At 42.2% G+C, this 17,306-nt stretch overlaps 1 protein-coding gene across 3 annotated transcripts in view; it reads right to left on the bottom strand.

Moving 5' to 3' along the window:
- Znf318 (zinc finger protein 318) overlaps window positions 1-14,587 on the bottom strand; it is a 40,123-nt gene extending 25,536 nt beyond the window's left edge. For 2 of the 3 annotated variants that reach the window (XM_041655572.1, XM_041655570.1), the window contains exons 1-3: window positions 13,807-14,587; window positions 11,383-11,534; window positions 1,293-1,932 (exon numbers count right to left, since the gene is read on the bottom strand). In XM_041655572.1, coding sequence (XP_041511506.1) covers window positions 1,293-1,932; window positions 11,383-11,534; window positions 13,807-14,295 — 1,281 coding nt within the window. In that variant the 5' untranslated portion in view covers window positions 14,296-14,587. Of the gene's footprint in view, window positions 1-1,292; window positions 1,933-11,382; window positions 11,535-13,557; window positions 13,705-13,806 lie in introns of those variants that run through there. The other variant, XM_041655571.1, reaches the window with a different exon arrangement.
- Window positions 14,588-17,306: the final 2,719 nt, after the last annotated feature.

Raw genomic sequence — 17,306 nt, 5'->3', positions numbered from 1 at the left:
AGAGGGGAAGGGGGAGGTGTATGAATCAATGAGCACACATAAGCAAAGTGTGTGTTGTGTGTGTATGTGTAGAAGTGTGACTATATGGGCAAACATGAGCACAGTGTGTGGATGTATGCATGTGTGAGAGAGCAGGTAAGAGGTGTGTGAATATACAGGCACACATGAGCAGTGTGTTGTGTGACAGAGGAGAGGAGGGAGGTGTGTGAATATACAAGCACACATGAGCACAGTGTGTTGTGTGACAGAGGGGAGGAGGGGAGGTGTGTGAATATACAGGCACACATGAGCAGTGTGCTGTGTGAGAGAGGAGAGGAGGGAGGTGTGTGAATATACAAGCACACATGAGCACAGTGTGTTGTGTGACAGAGGGGAGGAGGGGAGGTGTGTGAATATATGGGCACACATGTGCACAGTGTGTTGTGTGACAGAGGAGAGGAGGGAGGTGTGTGAATATATGGGCACACATGAGCACTGTATATGTATGGATTTTCAGGAGTTAGAATCTGGGAATCAAACTGAGCCATCAGGCTTGTCTCCAGCCATGTCTAACTTTGTAGCTCAGGCTGGCCTTATCTAGCAATGTGCCATAATAGACTTGAACTTGGAATCCTCTTGCACTGGTCTCTCAGATGCTGGGATTATGGGTGTGTACCATTTCACCCAACTTATTTTCGTATCTATTGATGACCAAAAGAAAAACACACAAGTAGGATTATTCTGGAAACAGGAAACTCTAGAACTCTAACCTATCAACCTCCCCTTGCTTCTCTAAGTACTTTAGTACTGGCTCAGAAGCCTCTAGTCACACTAGTAGTCTTGCCTAACTATCTTTTCATAGAAAGAAAAAGCAATGTTAAGGCCAGAAAAATTGTGATTTATCTCAAATTTACACAGGAAGTTGGTAGTTCCTAAACCAGAATCACTTAATTTCTAGTCTTATGTTCTACAACTCATACACTGTCTTCTTCTAAAAAGATGAAGAAATCTGGATTATCTTCTCCTTTTGTCCTTAAGCTTCATTTCCAAGAATCCATATTCAAAGATTCCCATAGGGCTATTCAATTTAAGGAGGGAAAAACCCAAGGCAGATACTCTTCTAAATCAGAGCCCTTGTCGGTGCATTATGAGCCTATAGTTTAATCTGGAGAGTCATAGAAGGGGTTGATCACAGTTAGGCATAAGATGTCAGCACAGCACAAGTTACTCAGACACCATTAAGGAACACAGTCCCAGGAAAGTATCAGGATTTAGGATATTAGAGGGACTATCAAGAAAAATACAACAGAGACCTGCACAGATGGTTTCACATCCACTTCAGTTCGCTTCTTCAGAATGGACTTCTTGGGCATCACAGGAACTTCCTCAGGCCGATGCAAAGAATATTCTGGCTCTGATGTTGTTAGGACACTTGACAACCCAGGGATGGAACAGCTAGTTCCATCATCAACTCTCACAAGCTCCTGACTCAAGCTCCTATTTTGTTCCTCCTCTTCCTCTCGCTTTCGCCTGGCAAGGTCCAGTTCTCGAAACTCAGGGTCTAGAAACCTTGGGCTTGGGCTTCTTCTTCGCTGTCGATAGTTGCGAGTCCCAGATGTAAAACTTGAGTGATCCCCTCCTATGCCATGTACCTTTTCCACGTCATCATAACGGGGCCTTTTGGTCTCCCGGCTTCTTTCCTCAGATCGTACGGAGTAAGAGGAGCTTTTGAGTTTGTCTCTACTCCGTTCTGCTCCCCTCAACAGTTCATCATGACAACTGATATGGGAACTATACTCAGCTCTATGCAAAAAAGGTTCTCTTGCTTGGTAGTCCTCATCAAGTTGTCCCAAGAAGGGACTAAGTTGCCCCTCTTCCCGAGAAATGTATCGTTCAAGGCCCCGAGAGCACTGGGAGCTTCGTGTGAAGACAGAATCATCAGTCAGATCATCCCTGAGAAAAGAGACAAGCATCACTGAATATGCTGGACTTGGAGAGAGAATGGCCAGACAATGCTAAAATAATATTATTTGGGAAGGGGACAAAAGAAGACTTAAAGCAAAAGTAAAATGTGTCTGAAATCCAAAGACACATTACACATGGAACATATTTGCTCCCTTTCCCAGGGTCACCAGCATCAGCTTTAGATTCTAATCAAGAGGTGTTATCACTAATATATCAATAGATATATTACATTAAGTATTAGTCTAAGGATGCAGTGTATCACGCTGGTACCCAGGAGATACAAAATACCACAAAGAGACCAAAGAACTAGAGAAATGATTCAGCAATTAAGACTGCATACTGTCTTCTAGAGGACCCAAGTTCAGTTCCCAGTACCCATGTTCAATGGCTTACTCCAATTTCAGGGGATTAGACACTCTCTTCTGGATTATAAAGACACTTGCATTCACATGTATATACTCACAAAGAAGCACACAGATACACATAATTGAAAAATAAAAATAAATCTTAAAAAAAATCAGAGTCCTAACTGATTCAACTGGACTAGCTAGATCAGATATAGCCTTTAATCCCAGCACCTGGGAGGTAGGCAACTCTGAGTTCCAAGGCTACATACTAAAACACTTCCTTGGAAAAACAAAAAACATAACAGGGACTGAAGAGATGACTCTTCTGTTAAAAGCACCACATGTTCTTCTAGAGGACATGGGTTTGATTCCCAGCACTGACATGATGGGCTCACAACTATTTATCTATTACTCCAATTCCAGGGAATCCAATGCCTTCTTCAGATGTCTTCCTCAGGTACATGAACACAGTGCGGAGACATACATCCAGGAAAAACACCCAAACTTATAAAAATAAATAAATCTTAAAAACAAAATAGTAACAACAATAAAAACTTGCCTAGCTAAATTTAAGCTCTTTATCAGGACTGGCATCCCTAGCATTAACTGAGAATTTATTTAGAAAAATGATTCTAGGGGCTGGAGAGATGGCTCAGTGGTTAAGAGCATTGCCTGCTCTTCCAAAGGTCCTGAGTTCAATTCCCGGCAACCATATGGTGGCTCACAACCATCTGTAATGAGGTCTGGTGCCCTCCTCTGGCGTGCGGGCATACACACAGACAGAATATTGTATACATAACAAATAAATATTTTTAAAAAATGATTCTAAGCAAACATGATGGTTCATAACTGTAATAGCAGTGAGGATACTGAGTTCATTAACTTTGAAGACAGAATGGCTGTAGGACCTTATCTCAAAAACAAAACAGAAAAACAACAAACAAGAAATACACAGTCATTCTGTCCTCAAAGTTAATGAACTCAGTATCCTCACTGCTATTACAGTTATGAACCATCATGTTTGCTTAGAATCATTTTTTAAAAATATTTATTTGTTATGTATACAATATTCTGTCTGTGTGTATGTCTGCAGGCCAGAAGAGGGCACCAGACCTCATTACAGATGGTTGTGAGCCACCATGTGGTTGCGGGAAATTGAACTCAGGACCTTTGGAAGAGCAGGCAATGCTCTTAACCACTGAGCCATCTCTCCAGCCCCTAGAATTCAAACTCTACTACAGAGCTACAGTACTGAAAACAGTCTGATATTGGCATAAGAAAAGACAAGAGGACAAATGGAACCAAATAGAAGACCCGGATATCAATCCACACATCTTTGAACACCTGATTTTGACAAAAAGCAAAAAATATCAAATGGGAAAAAAAGAAAGCATATTTAACAAGTGGTGCTGGCATAACTGGATATCAACATGTAGAAGAATGAAAATAGACCCATATCTATCACCATGCACAAAGCTCAGGTCCAAATGGATCAAAGACCTCAACATAAAGCTAGCCACACTGAACCTTATAGAACAGAAAGTGGGAAGTTCACTTGATCGCATTGGCACAGGGAACCACTTCCTAAATATAACCCCAGCAGCACAGACACTGAGAGAAACAATTAATAAATGGGACCTCCTAAAACTGAAAAGCTTATGAAAAGCAAAGGACACGGTCAACAAGACAAAACAACAGCCTACAGAATGGGAAAAGATCTTCACCAATCCCACATCAGACAGAGGTCTGATCTCCAAAATATACAAAGAACTCAAGACATTGGTCATTTCAAGAACAAATAATCCAATTCACAAAATGGAGTACAGACCTACACAGAGAACTCTCAACAGAGGAATCTAAAATGGCTGAAAGACACTTAAGGAAATGCTCAACATCTTTAGTCATCAGAGAAATGCAAATCAAAACAACTCTGAGATTCTATCTTACACCTGTAAGAATGGCCAAGATCAAAAACACTGATGACAACTTATGCTGGAGAGGTTGTGGGGTAAAGGGAACACTCCTGCAGTGCTGGTGGGAATACAAGCTGGTACAGCCCCTTTGGATGTCAGTGTGGTGATTTCTCAGAAAATTAGGAAACAACCTTCCTCAAGACCCACTAATACCATTTTTGGATATATCCAAAGGATGCTCAATCATGCCACAAGGACATGTACTCAACTATGTTCATAGCAGTTTTGTTTGTCATAGCCAAAACCTGGAAATAACCTAAATGTCCCTCGACTGAAGAATGGATAAGAAAAATGTGGTACATTTACACAATGGCATACTACACAGCAAAAAAAAAAAAAACAAAAAAAAAAAACAAAAACGACAGCTTGAACTTTGCAGGAAAATGGATGGAGCTAGAAAACATTATTTTGAGTGAGGTAACCCAGACACAGAAAGACAATTATCATATGTACTCACTCATAGGTGGTTTTTAAACATAAAGCAAAGAAAGCCAGCCTACAAACCACAATCCCAGAGAACTTAGACAACAATGAGGACACTAAGAGAGACTTACATAGATATAATCTACATGGGAAGTAGAAAGTAGAAAAATACAAGTTCTCCTGAGTAAATTGGGAGTATGGGGATCTTGGGGGAGGATTGAAAAGGGGAGAGGAGAGGAAGGGGGAGCAGAGAAAAATGTAGAGCTCAATAAATACCAATAAAAAATTTTTTGGTCATGCTCTTTCCTGCTTTGCCTGGATATCCACAAGAAGTCTATTACCATGGGACCCAAAAATAAATGTTTTGGTTCACTGTGTATCTTTATTTTTCAGAAATACCAAGGTCTCAGATCTTTGTAGCATACAAGTAAAAATTCAGGATAAGATGGTTCTTTTTTTAGTTTAGAAGTAGATAATAAACCTAGCTATTTCAGGACACTATGGCCACAGAGCTTCTATGACTCAAAAGACAAGGGTTTTAATTTAAATCACAGATGGAAATAAAGATCCTCTAGGATTTTTTAAAACTACATGTAAAATTTTTTTGTGTGTACATGTCTATATGTATGTGGGCACATGTGATTCATGGCCCATATATAGATATCAGAAGAGAACTTGTGGGACTTGGTTCTCTCCTGCTATATGTGTGCTAGGTATCAAACTCAGGTCTTCAGTCAAGTGCTTTTACTTGCTGAGACACATTGCTGGCCCAGACATCCTCTATGCCAGGAGATCCTTTAGAATTTTAAAATCCAATTTCATCTAAATTAAAAAAAACAATAATGAAACAAGTAATCTTAGGACTTAGGAGGTTGAGGCAGGATAATCACCATGAGCTTGGGACCAGATGTTTGTGAGGGGTTATGTGGGTGCTGGAAATCAAACGGGGGTTCTCTGGAAGAGCAGCCAGTGCTCTTAACCAATGAGCTATCTCTGCAGCCCCATAGACATAACCTTTAAAAAAAATCTGGATAATTTTGAGGTCTTAATGTATTATGAAATAGGACTAGGAATAAACTAAGAATGGCCTCTGAAATCTCACTGAAACACAAAAAGTTTGCTCTGTCCATCAACCATAAATACACCTATTTAAGGGGGAATACTCAAGTTGATTCACTATCACCAAACCACCAACTATATATCAACAAGTTTCATATTAGTGTAGGAAAAACCCTCCTAAACTATATTTATAGTAGCAAGGTTACCTATCTTCCTTTCCTCACTTGAACTAGGATATGTCACCACCAAATGAAACACTACCTCAATATCTAATATGACAGTATCAAGAAACTACAAATAAGGTGGCTCTCAGAAAGCCTCAGCAGACTAAGAATTGCCAGCAAAAGGGGGATGCAATAGAAGGAGGCACAGAACAGTTAGAAACAAACAAAACAAAACCAGAAGCTATCATATAAATATAGTCCACAGTCAGGCCGCTTATTATAAATTTAATCCTTCTTTCTTTTTCCTAGGGGTTAAAAGAAAACTGGCTGTCATAAGAGACAGTCCTGGAGAAACAAGATAGCTCAGTGATAAAGAGCACTTGCTATTTTTCCAGAGGACCTGGGTTCAGTACCCAGCTCACCACCATCTATAGCTCCATTTCTAGGGCATTCAAACTGGTCATACAAGTCAGACACACACATACAAACACGTAAACACTCAAGACACACAAAACTTTAAATTAAAAAAATGTGAGTACTAAAAAGAATCACCATTGTCTGTAGCCTAAAGTAGTACAGTGACAGACACTCTAAAAGTCTTGGCCACGCTGGTACATGCCTTTAATACCAGACCCTGTTTCAAAACAACAGCAACAGCAGCTTTCACTAAGAGCAATTGTTTGGATGCTTGGTTGGTTTTTCACAAACAGGGTTTCTCTGTGTAGCCCTATCCTAGGACAAGAGTGGCCTCGAACTCAGAGGTGCTCCTACTTCTGCCTCCAGGGTGCTGAGATTACAGGATAAGCCACCACCACCTACTGACAAATCGTTTAAAACTAGATCTCTAAAAAAGAAAAAAGGAACATGAAGGCTCACTGTACTGTATTTTCTATTTTTAAAAATTATTCTTAGGGGCTAGAGAGCTGGCTGCTCTCCCCCAACAACCTGGGCTCAATTGTATGCACCCACATAGCAGCTCACAACTGTCTGTGTCTCCAGTTCTAGGGGATCTGACACCCTCACACCAATGCACATAAAATGAGTTTAAATAAATTTTCTAAAAAATTGTTTTATTAGCATACATGGCACTCCTGCCCAGACCACAGAAGCAGGATGTGACCTGCCCCGCCGAAAAAGGTACTGACCCATATGGCTAACATAGATAAGAATAATGGGTTAATATAAATTCTAAGAGTTAATAAAAGCCTGAGCTAATGGGCCAATCAGTTTTATAACTTATGGAGATCTCTGTGTGATTTTCTCTGGGACTAAACAGCTGGGGAACAGGGCGGGACAGAAACCCCAAAAAGCCCAGCCCCTCATGTTACAACACATTATGAAATTTTCCTATATGCATAACGTACTTTGATTATATCTGCCCAACTGCCCCCCCCTTTTTTATCCTTTTCACCCTCCCTGCTGATACTTTTCTAGTACCAAATAGTATCCATTCTTTTGGGGAGAGGGGCTCAAGGCAGGGTTTCACTGTGTTGTTCTGGCTGTCCTAGAAGTTGCTCTGTAGACCAGATGGGACTGGAACTCACAGAGATCCACCTGCTTCTGCCTCCTGAGTGCTGGGATTAAAGGTGTGCACCATTACTGGTCAGCTTTATTCTATTTATATGTGTTTACAAATGTCCATTAAACAAATTAAAACATGAACCTGGAGAATAGCTCAATGACAGGTTGTTTGCCTAGCATACACAGGCCTTGGGGTTAGTCCCTGATTTCACAAAAGTAATCTGAACAATAAAATATCTGTCTATAGCAGTGGTTCTCAACCTATGGGTCGTGACCCATTGGGGGGTTGAACAACCCTTCCACAGGGGTCGAATATCAGATATTTACATTACATTGAATAACAGTAGCAAAATTATAGTTATGAAGTAGCAAAGAAAATAATTTTATTGTTAGGCATCACCACAACATGAGGAACTGTATTAAAGGTTCACAGCATTAGGAATGTTGAGAAACATTGGTCTATAGATATATAAATCCACAAAGGCCCGGCAGTGGTGGTATACAGCTTTAAACCCAGCACTCGGGAGGCAAAGGCAGGAGGATCTCTATGAGTTAGAGGCTAGCCTGGTCTACAAGAGCTAGTTCCAGGACATGCTCCAAGGCTACAGAGAGACTCTGTCTTAAAAAATCAAATAAATAAATAAATAAATAAATAAATAAATAAATTCACAAAGCAGCTGTACAACAACATTCATAACAGAATTATTTACAACAGCTAAAATAAGACAACCCAATGGTATTCATCCATTTATTAATAATGAAAAACAGTAGTTGGCATATTCATATAATGAAATATTATTGGCAATAAAAAGAAACACTATAGGGGCTGGAGAGATGGCTCAGAGGTTAAGAGCACTGACTGCTCTTCCAGAGGTCCTGAGTTCAATTTCCAGCAACCACATGGTGGCTCACAGCCATCTGTAATGAGATCTGGTGCCCTCTTCTGACCAGCAAGCATACAGACAGAACACTGTATATATAATAAATAAATCTTTAAAAAAAAAAAGAAACACTATAAACATAGATGAACCTTAATATATGTGAAAGCTAGTCGCAAAGAATCAAACAATGCATGAATAGGCAAGTTCATAAAAGTAGAAAGTACAGCTGAGCGGTGGTGACACACACCTTTAATCCCAGCACTAGGGAAGCAGAGGTAGATCTCTGTGTGTTCAAAGCCAGCCTGGTGAGTTCAAAACAGCTAGGGCTACACAGAGAAACTCTGTCTCAAGAAAAAAAAGTTATAAAAGTTTATTGCAGTGGTGGATACACACCTCGGTGTATCTTAGTGTCCAAGCATCTTAGAATTTTTCACTCAGCTTGCTCACACTTCCATTTTAGAATAAGTTATAGTCCAGTATAGGGCTCCTAAGGTAAGACCATACATAATCTTGATAATTTGGTGTCCTGGCTAGTTTTATGCCATTTGACACAAGCTATGGTCATCTGAGAGGAGGGAACCGCAATTAAGAAAATTCCTCCATAAAATCGGGTTGTAGTGAAGCTTCTGGAACATTTTCTTAATTAGTGATTAGTGATTAGCTACCACCCTAGAGTGGTGGTTCTGGGTTCTGTAAGAAGGCAGGCTGAACAAGCCATAAAAAGCACTCCTCCATGGCCTCTGCATCAGCTCCTGTCTTCATGTTCCTACCTTACTTGAATTCCTGTCCTGACTTCCTTCAGTGATGAACTATGACGTGGAAATGTAAGCCAAATAAAGCCTTTCCTCCCCAACTTTCCTTTGGTCATGGTGTTCCATCATAGCAATAGAAACCCTAACTAAGACACTTGGCTGTTACCCAAAACCCTAAAAAAAAAAAAAAAGACTTTACAGAATCAATAAAAGGGAAAAGTATTGGGGGCAGTTGTCTCAAGAAAAAGAAAAAAAAAGAATTAACATGGCCTTTTGGAAACATCCTTAAGACTTTATTTTTAAAAAGTATGTTTGTGAGCCAGGCAGTGGCGGTGCACACCTTTAATCCCAGCACTCAGAAGGCAGAGACAGGTGGATCTCTGTGAGTTTGATGCCAGCCTGGTCTACAAAGCTAGTTCCAGGACAGCTAGGACTGTTAAACAGAGACCCTGTCTCAAAAAAATAAAATAAAATAAAATCACACACACACGTATATAAACCAGACCCACAGCTCCCATTTAGATCCTTATCCTCACTTTCTCTAAAGCATATTTCTCTAAAACACATGATTCTGGAATATTACAGTTCTAGACACCTAACGAAGGAAATTAAATTTTTATAACTTAAAGAGATAGTTTGTTATCAGGAGCATATGTGCATAACAAAGAGGAAATGTCAGCTTAGACCTCACAGAAGGAAATGTTGAGGTTACTTAAAACCCAGCAAGGAAGGAAGAGAATCACACCCTGTACCACCACCACTGTAGTCCACCTACTCAATCACCTCCCAAAATAGATGCAGACTGAAGGGCAAGAGCTGTTGACTCAATTAGCACCCCAGTCACATACCTTGAAGCCCTATCTTCAGAAGCCTCAATGTTATATAAGACTGTACTGCCTTGCTTCACTGCATCCATAGCCATTGGAGCTTTGAAGTAAATAGCACCAGTAGTACCTCTGTCCTCAGACTTCCTGCCCAGCTGCCTTCATCTGCCTGCCTATACTCTATACAATACTCATTATCTGTAATAAACAATTATTTCCTTGATTAATCACTAATTTATTAAACCCCAATGTGCTAGAGAATATAAAAGATAAGCTCTAAGATGAATAAAATGCTATCCTATATGCCTATCCTTACCTTTTTACTATTGTGAGGTAATAAAATTATTTAATCCCTATATATAACTTTTAGTAACTAAGGTCTAGATTCAGCACAGTGTAGTTTATTTGTCCTTCCTTAGCACTCAACAATTTTGTTTTATTTTTCGAAACAGAGTTTCTCTGTGTAGCCCTGACTCACTCTGTAGACCAAGACAAGAGTTGAAGATAGATAGTTACAGTTATAGTCTTCCTTGTTTACCAGACTCAGAGAAGAAACTCATTAAAGAGGTGTAAAGTGTATAAGGTTGAGAGATCAAAAGATAGTTTTGGATGGTAATGCAAGTTAAGATAGAAAGTGAACTAGGTACAAGACTTTGGACTCACCAAGATAGGATAGATAATGGAATATTTTCTTCAAATTTGTCAAATACTAGTAGACAAGACATTGTTAATGTAATCATTGCCTGTATATATTTGTCTATACTTACTGTACTTAATTGTATATAGTTTTTCTTATATTAGTTAAAATACTTTATTTTAGACAAAAAGGGGGAAATGGAGTGATATTTTGTTTGTGCAAAATATACAAATATTTTGTACAAATAAAGCGGACATCTGAGTTTGAGGCCAGTTTCATCCACAAAGTGAGTTCCAAGACAGCAAAGGCTACAGAGAAAAAAACCTGTCCTGGAAAAAAAAAAAGCAAGCAAGCAAACAAACAAAAAAGACTTCCCATTTTGTTCAAAACCTTTATTGGTCGGGCAGTGGTGGCGCATGCCTTTAATCCCAGCACTTGGGGAGACAGAGGCAGGAGGATCTCTGTGAGTTCAAGGCCAGCCTGGTCTATAAGAGCTAGTTCCAGGACATGCCCCGAAGCTACACTAAGAAACCCTGTCTCGAAAAACCAAAAAAACCTTCATTGTATAAAGGACTCTTCCTAGATTTTTATTTTGGTTTAGTATTTGATTACGTTCCCTCAGCGTTCTCTTTCTAGTTGTACCAAATGTTCTTTTCCTGGTACACATTTCATCAGAAACAGAAGTCCATGTCAATACACTCTTCCTATTCAGTCTTTCCCAGTGTTTATCTTCTATTAGACACAGACATAGGGGATAACTTTGTGCTGGCACCACACTTCAAACACATCACTCAGAAAACAACAATATTCTGCCTTTCAGAATTAGTATGGTGCACCCTGCCATATTTGAAGCCTACCTGTCCATATCCTCCAGATTATCAACTGGTGATCCCAACCGGTCACTAAGTCGATGCCATTCTGGTGTGTTAACACAGAAGTGGTCATTGCCAACAGTGACTCTTAAACTCTGCTCCAGAGAAGAATCAGAACACAGACCAGGAGAACGTCTCTACAAAAGTTAAAAAAAAAGAAAAAAGAATAACCATATGGTAGTCAACATGAAGACATCTTTATGCCATAAAATGTATTCCCCACTCATAAAATTGTTGTCTCTCATGGTAAGGAACCATTCCGCAACAGAAAAAGGAATTTTAGAAATATCCATAGTTTTGATAAAAGCTTATATTCTTCACTCCTCCGAAAATATGACCGCCTGTTCTTATGGAACATGGGAATAGCCAAGTAAATAAAATCCCTGCTCTCAGGACCTATATATATCTAGCTAAGCGAGGAAAGCCAAAACCAATTTTAAGCACTTCTGAAGGTAGCAATAAGTAGCATTGTCACTAAAACATGAACCATAAAAGACTAAGAAAAAGGAGGAATCACTTCAGGTAGGGTGGCTAAAGGCAGCATTGCTGAGATGTTGTCATTCAACTTAAGTAAATGGGAAGCTTATAGGTCTTTCAAAGAAAACAGATGTTTCAGGCCGAGCAACATCTCAACATCTCAAGAATGAACTGAACTGGAATTCTTTGGGTAACAGAGAAGAGGCCAGTACTGCTGGAGCAATGTGACAGATAGAAGGGAAACAAAATTAATTAGGAAATTTGGATTTGATTCTTGATAAGAGCGTAGGAGGGTTTTAAGAATCAAAGTCATGTAACCCAACTATACTCTTCCTCAAGGTGCTTGCACTACTCTAAGGTGCTCACTCAAAGCTCACTTCTCAGGAGGCTCTTTCCCTTGAAGTCCTATCAAACACTATAACTCACTGTTGAATTTCACATTTAACACACTACACACCACTGCCAAGACCACAGATGCCCATTAAATGCTTATTAAATGTATAAAGTGAAGGTTTAAAATCAGTTTGGGGGCTCCAGTTGAGAGTGATTATTGTACTTGCAAAGGACCAGACTTTGGTTCACAACACCCACATCAGGCAGCTAACTAGCTCCAAGGGATCCAAAGTCTCCACCAGCACCTGCACTCCTAAGTACATACCCACACACAGGGACATATGAATACAATTAATTAAAAAGACTTTAAAAATCAGTTTGATTGCTGAACACAGAAAAAAAAAACTGGTGAGTAGCAAGGCTAAATTGTAAAGAAGGTAAATGTATGAATCCAAGGAAGAGGTAAGAGGATCGTCAGAGTGCTAGAAGGTGACAGGACATCCTGGTAATTTACCCTAAAGGTACACCTAACAGGTTAGATGAGGTAAATATTCAGATTAGAGGAGAAGAGAAAGGAGATAACAATTTCCTATAGGACAGAGAACTGGAGCAAATACAGTATCCTGAAGAGGAGGGAAGCAATGGTACAGTGTTCTACTTTTGATTCCTCTGTATTGAGGGCTTTGAAAAATCTCCACAATGTGACTAATCAGTTTATCTGTGAGCAGAGTCGTAGCATACATGATTTATATAGCGCTCTCCAAAAGAAAATCTTCATTAACAAAGATGTATAAACTGAGAACAAACAAAACCCTCCACTACATCAGGTCACAGGCAGGAACTCTGCTACAACTCTAGTGCTACCTGAGGCCCCAAGTCGGGTTTCAGAGTTCTGCAAGCCCTCCACTTCGGACCTACACCCACCACCACCACCACCACCACCAACTCATCTCACGCAGCACATTTTAACACTTAACATCGCAAGCTGAGAGAGCCGAGCAGGAGAACTGAACCACAGTCCCCTCACTTGTAGCTCTGTCACCTCCATCAAGTGACTTGGACCTTTCAGAGCTGAATCCTCTCAGCTGTGCGACAAGGAGTAACAACAGTCATTGCTTTACCTGACGGGGCTGTGAGCACTAAAGAACGCTGGTAGCTGCTGTCACATCGCTAGTTGGCGGGCAGCAATCACAATAATTGATTATGCACACCTCGCTTCTGACAACAGCTCCAAGTGAGACCCCCATGACAGCTAAGGCATCCAGCTTGCTTAGGTTCAAGCTGTCCTGACTGGCCATCAGGCGTTCGCATGCGTCTCTAAACCCGGGCCTTAAGGGGAATGAATCTCACCAAACCCCTGGGAAACCTCAAGGCGCCAATAAGTAAGGAAGAAATTCTCCTCGCGTTGATTAACTTTTCCACTTAGCGAGAGCGAAAGCCTCTTCCCAAGAAACCGGGCATTTGGGTCCCGGGTCCGTTATTGTGACAACGAGGAGCCCAGGGCTGTCAGGGAGCGGGGCGGACTTGAACATTTGGACTCCAGCGTGGAGGCCCCGGCGCTCGGGATCGAGGGGCGACCTAGGCGAAGGGTGGGATTACCAGACTGCCGCCGTCGCCTGGATGGTCTCCGCGGCCGTCCCGAGCGAAGTCGGCGCGGGACTCGCCTCGAAAGCTGCCTCGGAAGCCAGCCAGGCCCGGCGGGTAGAGTCGCCGGCTCCGCGGTGGCGATGGGGAGCCGCGACGGGCGCGCGGCGGGGACGGGGAGCCACGACGACCCCGAGGAGGGGACGGCGAGGCCCGGCGGCCACGGGGCGGAGACGGTGAGGCCCGGCGGCCACGGGGTGGGGACGGGGAGCCGCGGCGACCCCGAGACGGGGACGGCGAGGCCCGGCGGCCGCGGTGGCCTGAGGGCGAGCGGTGCCGGCGGGAGGAGAGCCGCAGCGACGACGAGCTAGAGGGCGGCGGCGAGGAGGGGCGGCGCGCCGGGCCTGAGGAGGAGCCCCCTGAGCGGCCGGGTCGCGAGCCGCTCACGCCGCCGTCCTTCGTCCGGTGCGAAGAGACCGAGGAGCGGGAGCCGCTGCGGTACATGGCTACCGGGAGCGCCGCGGCCACCGGCCCCGAGCGCGCCGCCACAGCTGCAGTCGCCGCCGCCGCCGAGCCCGCAGCGCGCCGCCCTCGCGGCCGGAGCAGCCCCCTCCCCGCCTCCGAGGCCAAGCCGAGCGCGCCCCGGAGGCCCAGCGGTTGGAGGGCGCGGGCACGCGCAGACACACCCCCGCCCTCCCAGGCTCCCCGCGGCCGGACGCGGGCGGCGGCCGCGGGAGCTGAGGAAAGAGTGGGGAGGAGCGCGGAAGCCGCTCGGGCCCCGAGGACGCGCGCCCTCAGCTCCACAGGCCCCGCCTCTCGGCTCGCAAGATGGCGGCCGCCGAGCCGCCCACTTCCCCTCCCCCGAGGGCCACGTGACTCGGAGCGGGCTGGCGCGGTGGGCGGGGCACTCTGTGCCCGGGCGCTGTGTGCCCATGAGTGGGGTCTCAGGCTGCTGGAGCGTGTCAGTGCTTTTCCTGCCCACTGCCAGCCCTTCTAATTTACAGTAAATGATTATCGTGAGAATAGCAGTGACAGCCTCACCTAAGCCCCCCGGAGGCTATGAACCTCAACAAGAGCACCCACGGACATCCTCCCGCCGGCAGAGGAAGCCTGTCATTGTCGACTTTCCAGTCCGATAATTTATAGCGGTTTAAATTGAGGATGAGAAAGTTCAGGGAGGCGAAACTCAAAGTTGAACAGGTATCAGTAAAATTTCCGAAGTTTTGACCAAGCACGAGGGTGAAATGTTGACGCTCAGCGTCAGAGCAATCCATACTTTGACAGGCAGGAAGAAGCCCGCCAAGTGTTTCAGACATTCAGAATTTCGTCCCCAGACTAGAAGCAAAATTTCCCCACATGTCAGTCTCAGGAATTTGCATCCTAAAAAAAGAAAAGAAAAGAAAAGAAAGGAAAGGAAAAGAAAAGAAAAGAAAAGAAAAGAAAAAGGCGCCTCGCAACCATTCATAACTTCCCACCCTCCTCTGGCCTAGGAGGGGTGCAAAGACATACGTGGAGACATACTCAAACACTGAAAATATAAATAAATCTTTAAAAACTGGAAAGGAGAACAAATAGGGGGTCGGTCAAAACGGGAAAATAGGGACTGGATAGATAGCTCAGGGATTCTTTTCCCAGCACCCACATGGGGGCTCCGAACCATCCAGGACCCCAGTTCAGGGGATCTCACACTCTTCTCTGGACACTAGGCACCCCGTGATGTACAAACAATCATGCAAGTAAAACATTCATATACATAGAATGGAAAAATAAGAAAATAAGTTGACACTAAACAACAGCCTCTTCATATTTTTCACCAGCTAAATACAAATTTGAAACTTGTATAAATTTGTATAAAAATTAGATTTCTGTTTTCAAAGCAAAGTCAAAACAAAGAAAACATAAATTATAAAATATTTCTAATTACTAATTTATGGTTTTGGTTTTTGTTTTTCGAGACAGGGTTTATCTGTGTAGCCTCTGCTATCCTGGAACTCACTCTGTAGTCCAGGCTGGCCTTGAACTCACAGAGCAGGGTCTCACTATGTAACCTTGGCTGGTCTGGAATTTGTTTTATAGACCAGAATGACCTTGTACTCACAGAGATCTGTCTACCTCTGCCTCTCACCTGGCCCCAGTATAAAAATTTTACCAGCTGGATTTCCTTACATACAGCTCACTTTATCCTATATAATTGATATGATTTTTTAAAATAAAATTTATTTTAATGAAAAAGTTAATCCAACAGAGAGGTATGTGCCCCATCTTCATCATACTATCTAGGTATTTAGCTATCTACACTACCATAGAATTTAAGTAAAGGTGAGAAAAGATAAATTACGATGTGTAGTTACTTGAAGTCAATGCTTATTGTGTGTACTAGGGTCTCAGTTACTGGAGGTGTAGTGATATTGTTCATGTTTTAACAAATAAAGCTTAGCTAGAGCAATAAGACAACAAAAGGAGATCAAGATACAAATTGGAAAAGAAGTCAAACTCTCACTATTTGCTGATAATCTGGTAGTTTACATAAGTGACCCCAAAAATTCAACCAAGGAGTTTCTACAATTCATAAACACCTTCAGTAATGTAGCAGGATACAAGATTAGCCCTCATTTACACAGATGATAAATGGGCTGAGAAAGAAATAAGAGAAACATCACCCTTCACAATAGCCACAAATAGCATAAAATATCTCAGAGTAACTCTAATCAAACAAGTGGAAGACCTGTATGACAAGAACTTTAAATCTTTGAAGAAAGAAATTGAAGAAGACACCAGAAAATGGAAAGATCTCCCATGCTCTTTGGTAGGTAGAATTAACATAGTATAAATGACAATCTTACCAAAAGCAATCGACAGATTCAATGCAATACCCAGCAAAATCCCAGCAAAATTCTTCACAGACCTCGAAAGAACAATATTCAATTTCATATGAAAAAGCAAAAAAAAAAAAAACAGGATAGCCAAAACAATTCTGTACAATAAAAGAACTTCTGGAGGCATCACAATCCCTGACTTCAAACTCTACTACAGAGCTACAGTACTGAAAACAGCCTGGTAGTGGCATAAAAATAGACAGGAGGACCAATCAATCCACATACCCGCAAACACCTGATTTTTGACAAAGAAGCAAAAAAATATAAGATGAAAAAAGGAAAGCATATTCAACAAATGGTGATGGCATAACTGGATATCAACATGTAGAAGAATGAAAATAGACCCATATCTATAACCATGCACAAAACTCAAGTCCAAATGGATCAAAGACCTCAACATAAAGCCAACCACACTAAATCTCATAGAAGAAAAAGTGGGAAATACACTTAAACGCATTGGCACAGGAGACCACTTCCTAAATATAACCCCAGTAGTACAGACACTGAGAGAAATAATAACTAGGACCTCCTGAAATGGAGAAGCTTCTGTAAAGCAAAGACATAGTCAACAAGACAAAAATGGTAGCCTACAGAATGGAAAAAGATCTTCACTAACCCCTCGGATAGAGGTCTGATCTC

This window comes from Microtus oregoni, unplaced genomic scaffold (genome assembly GCF_018167655.1).
Source record: "Microtus oregoni isolate MIOR12 unplaced genomic scaffold, Mior012 000007F_ref0000211, whole genome shotgun sequence".
Lineage (NCBI taxonomy): Eukaryota > Metazoa > Chordata > Mammalia > Rodentia > Cricetidae > Microtus > Microtus oregoni.
This window is presented reverse-complemented; position numbering and strand designations above follow the sequence as displayed.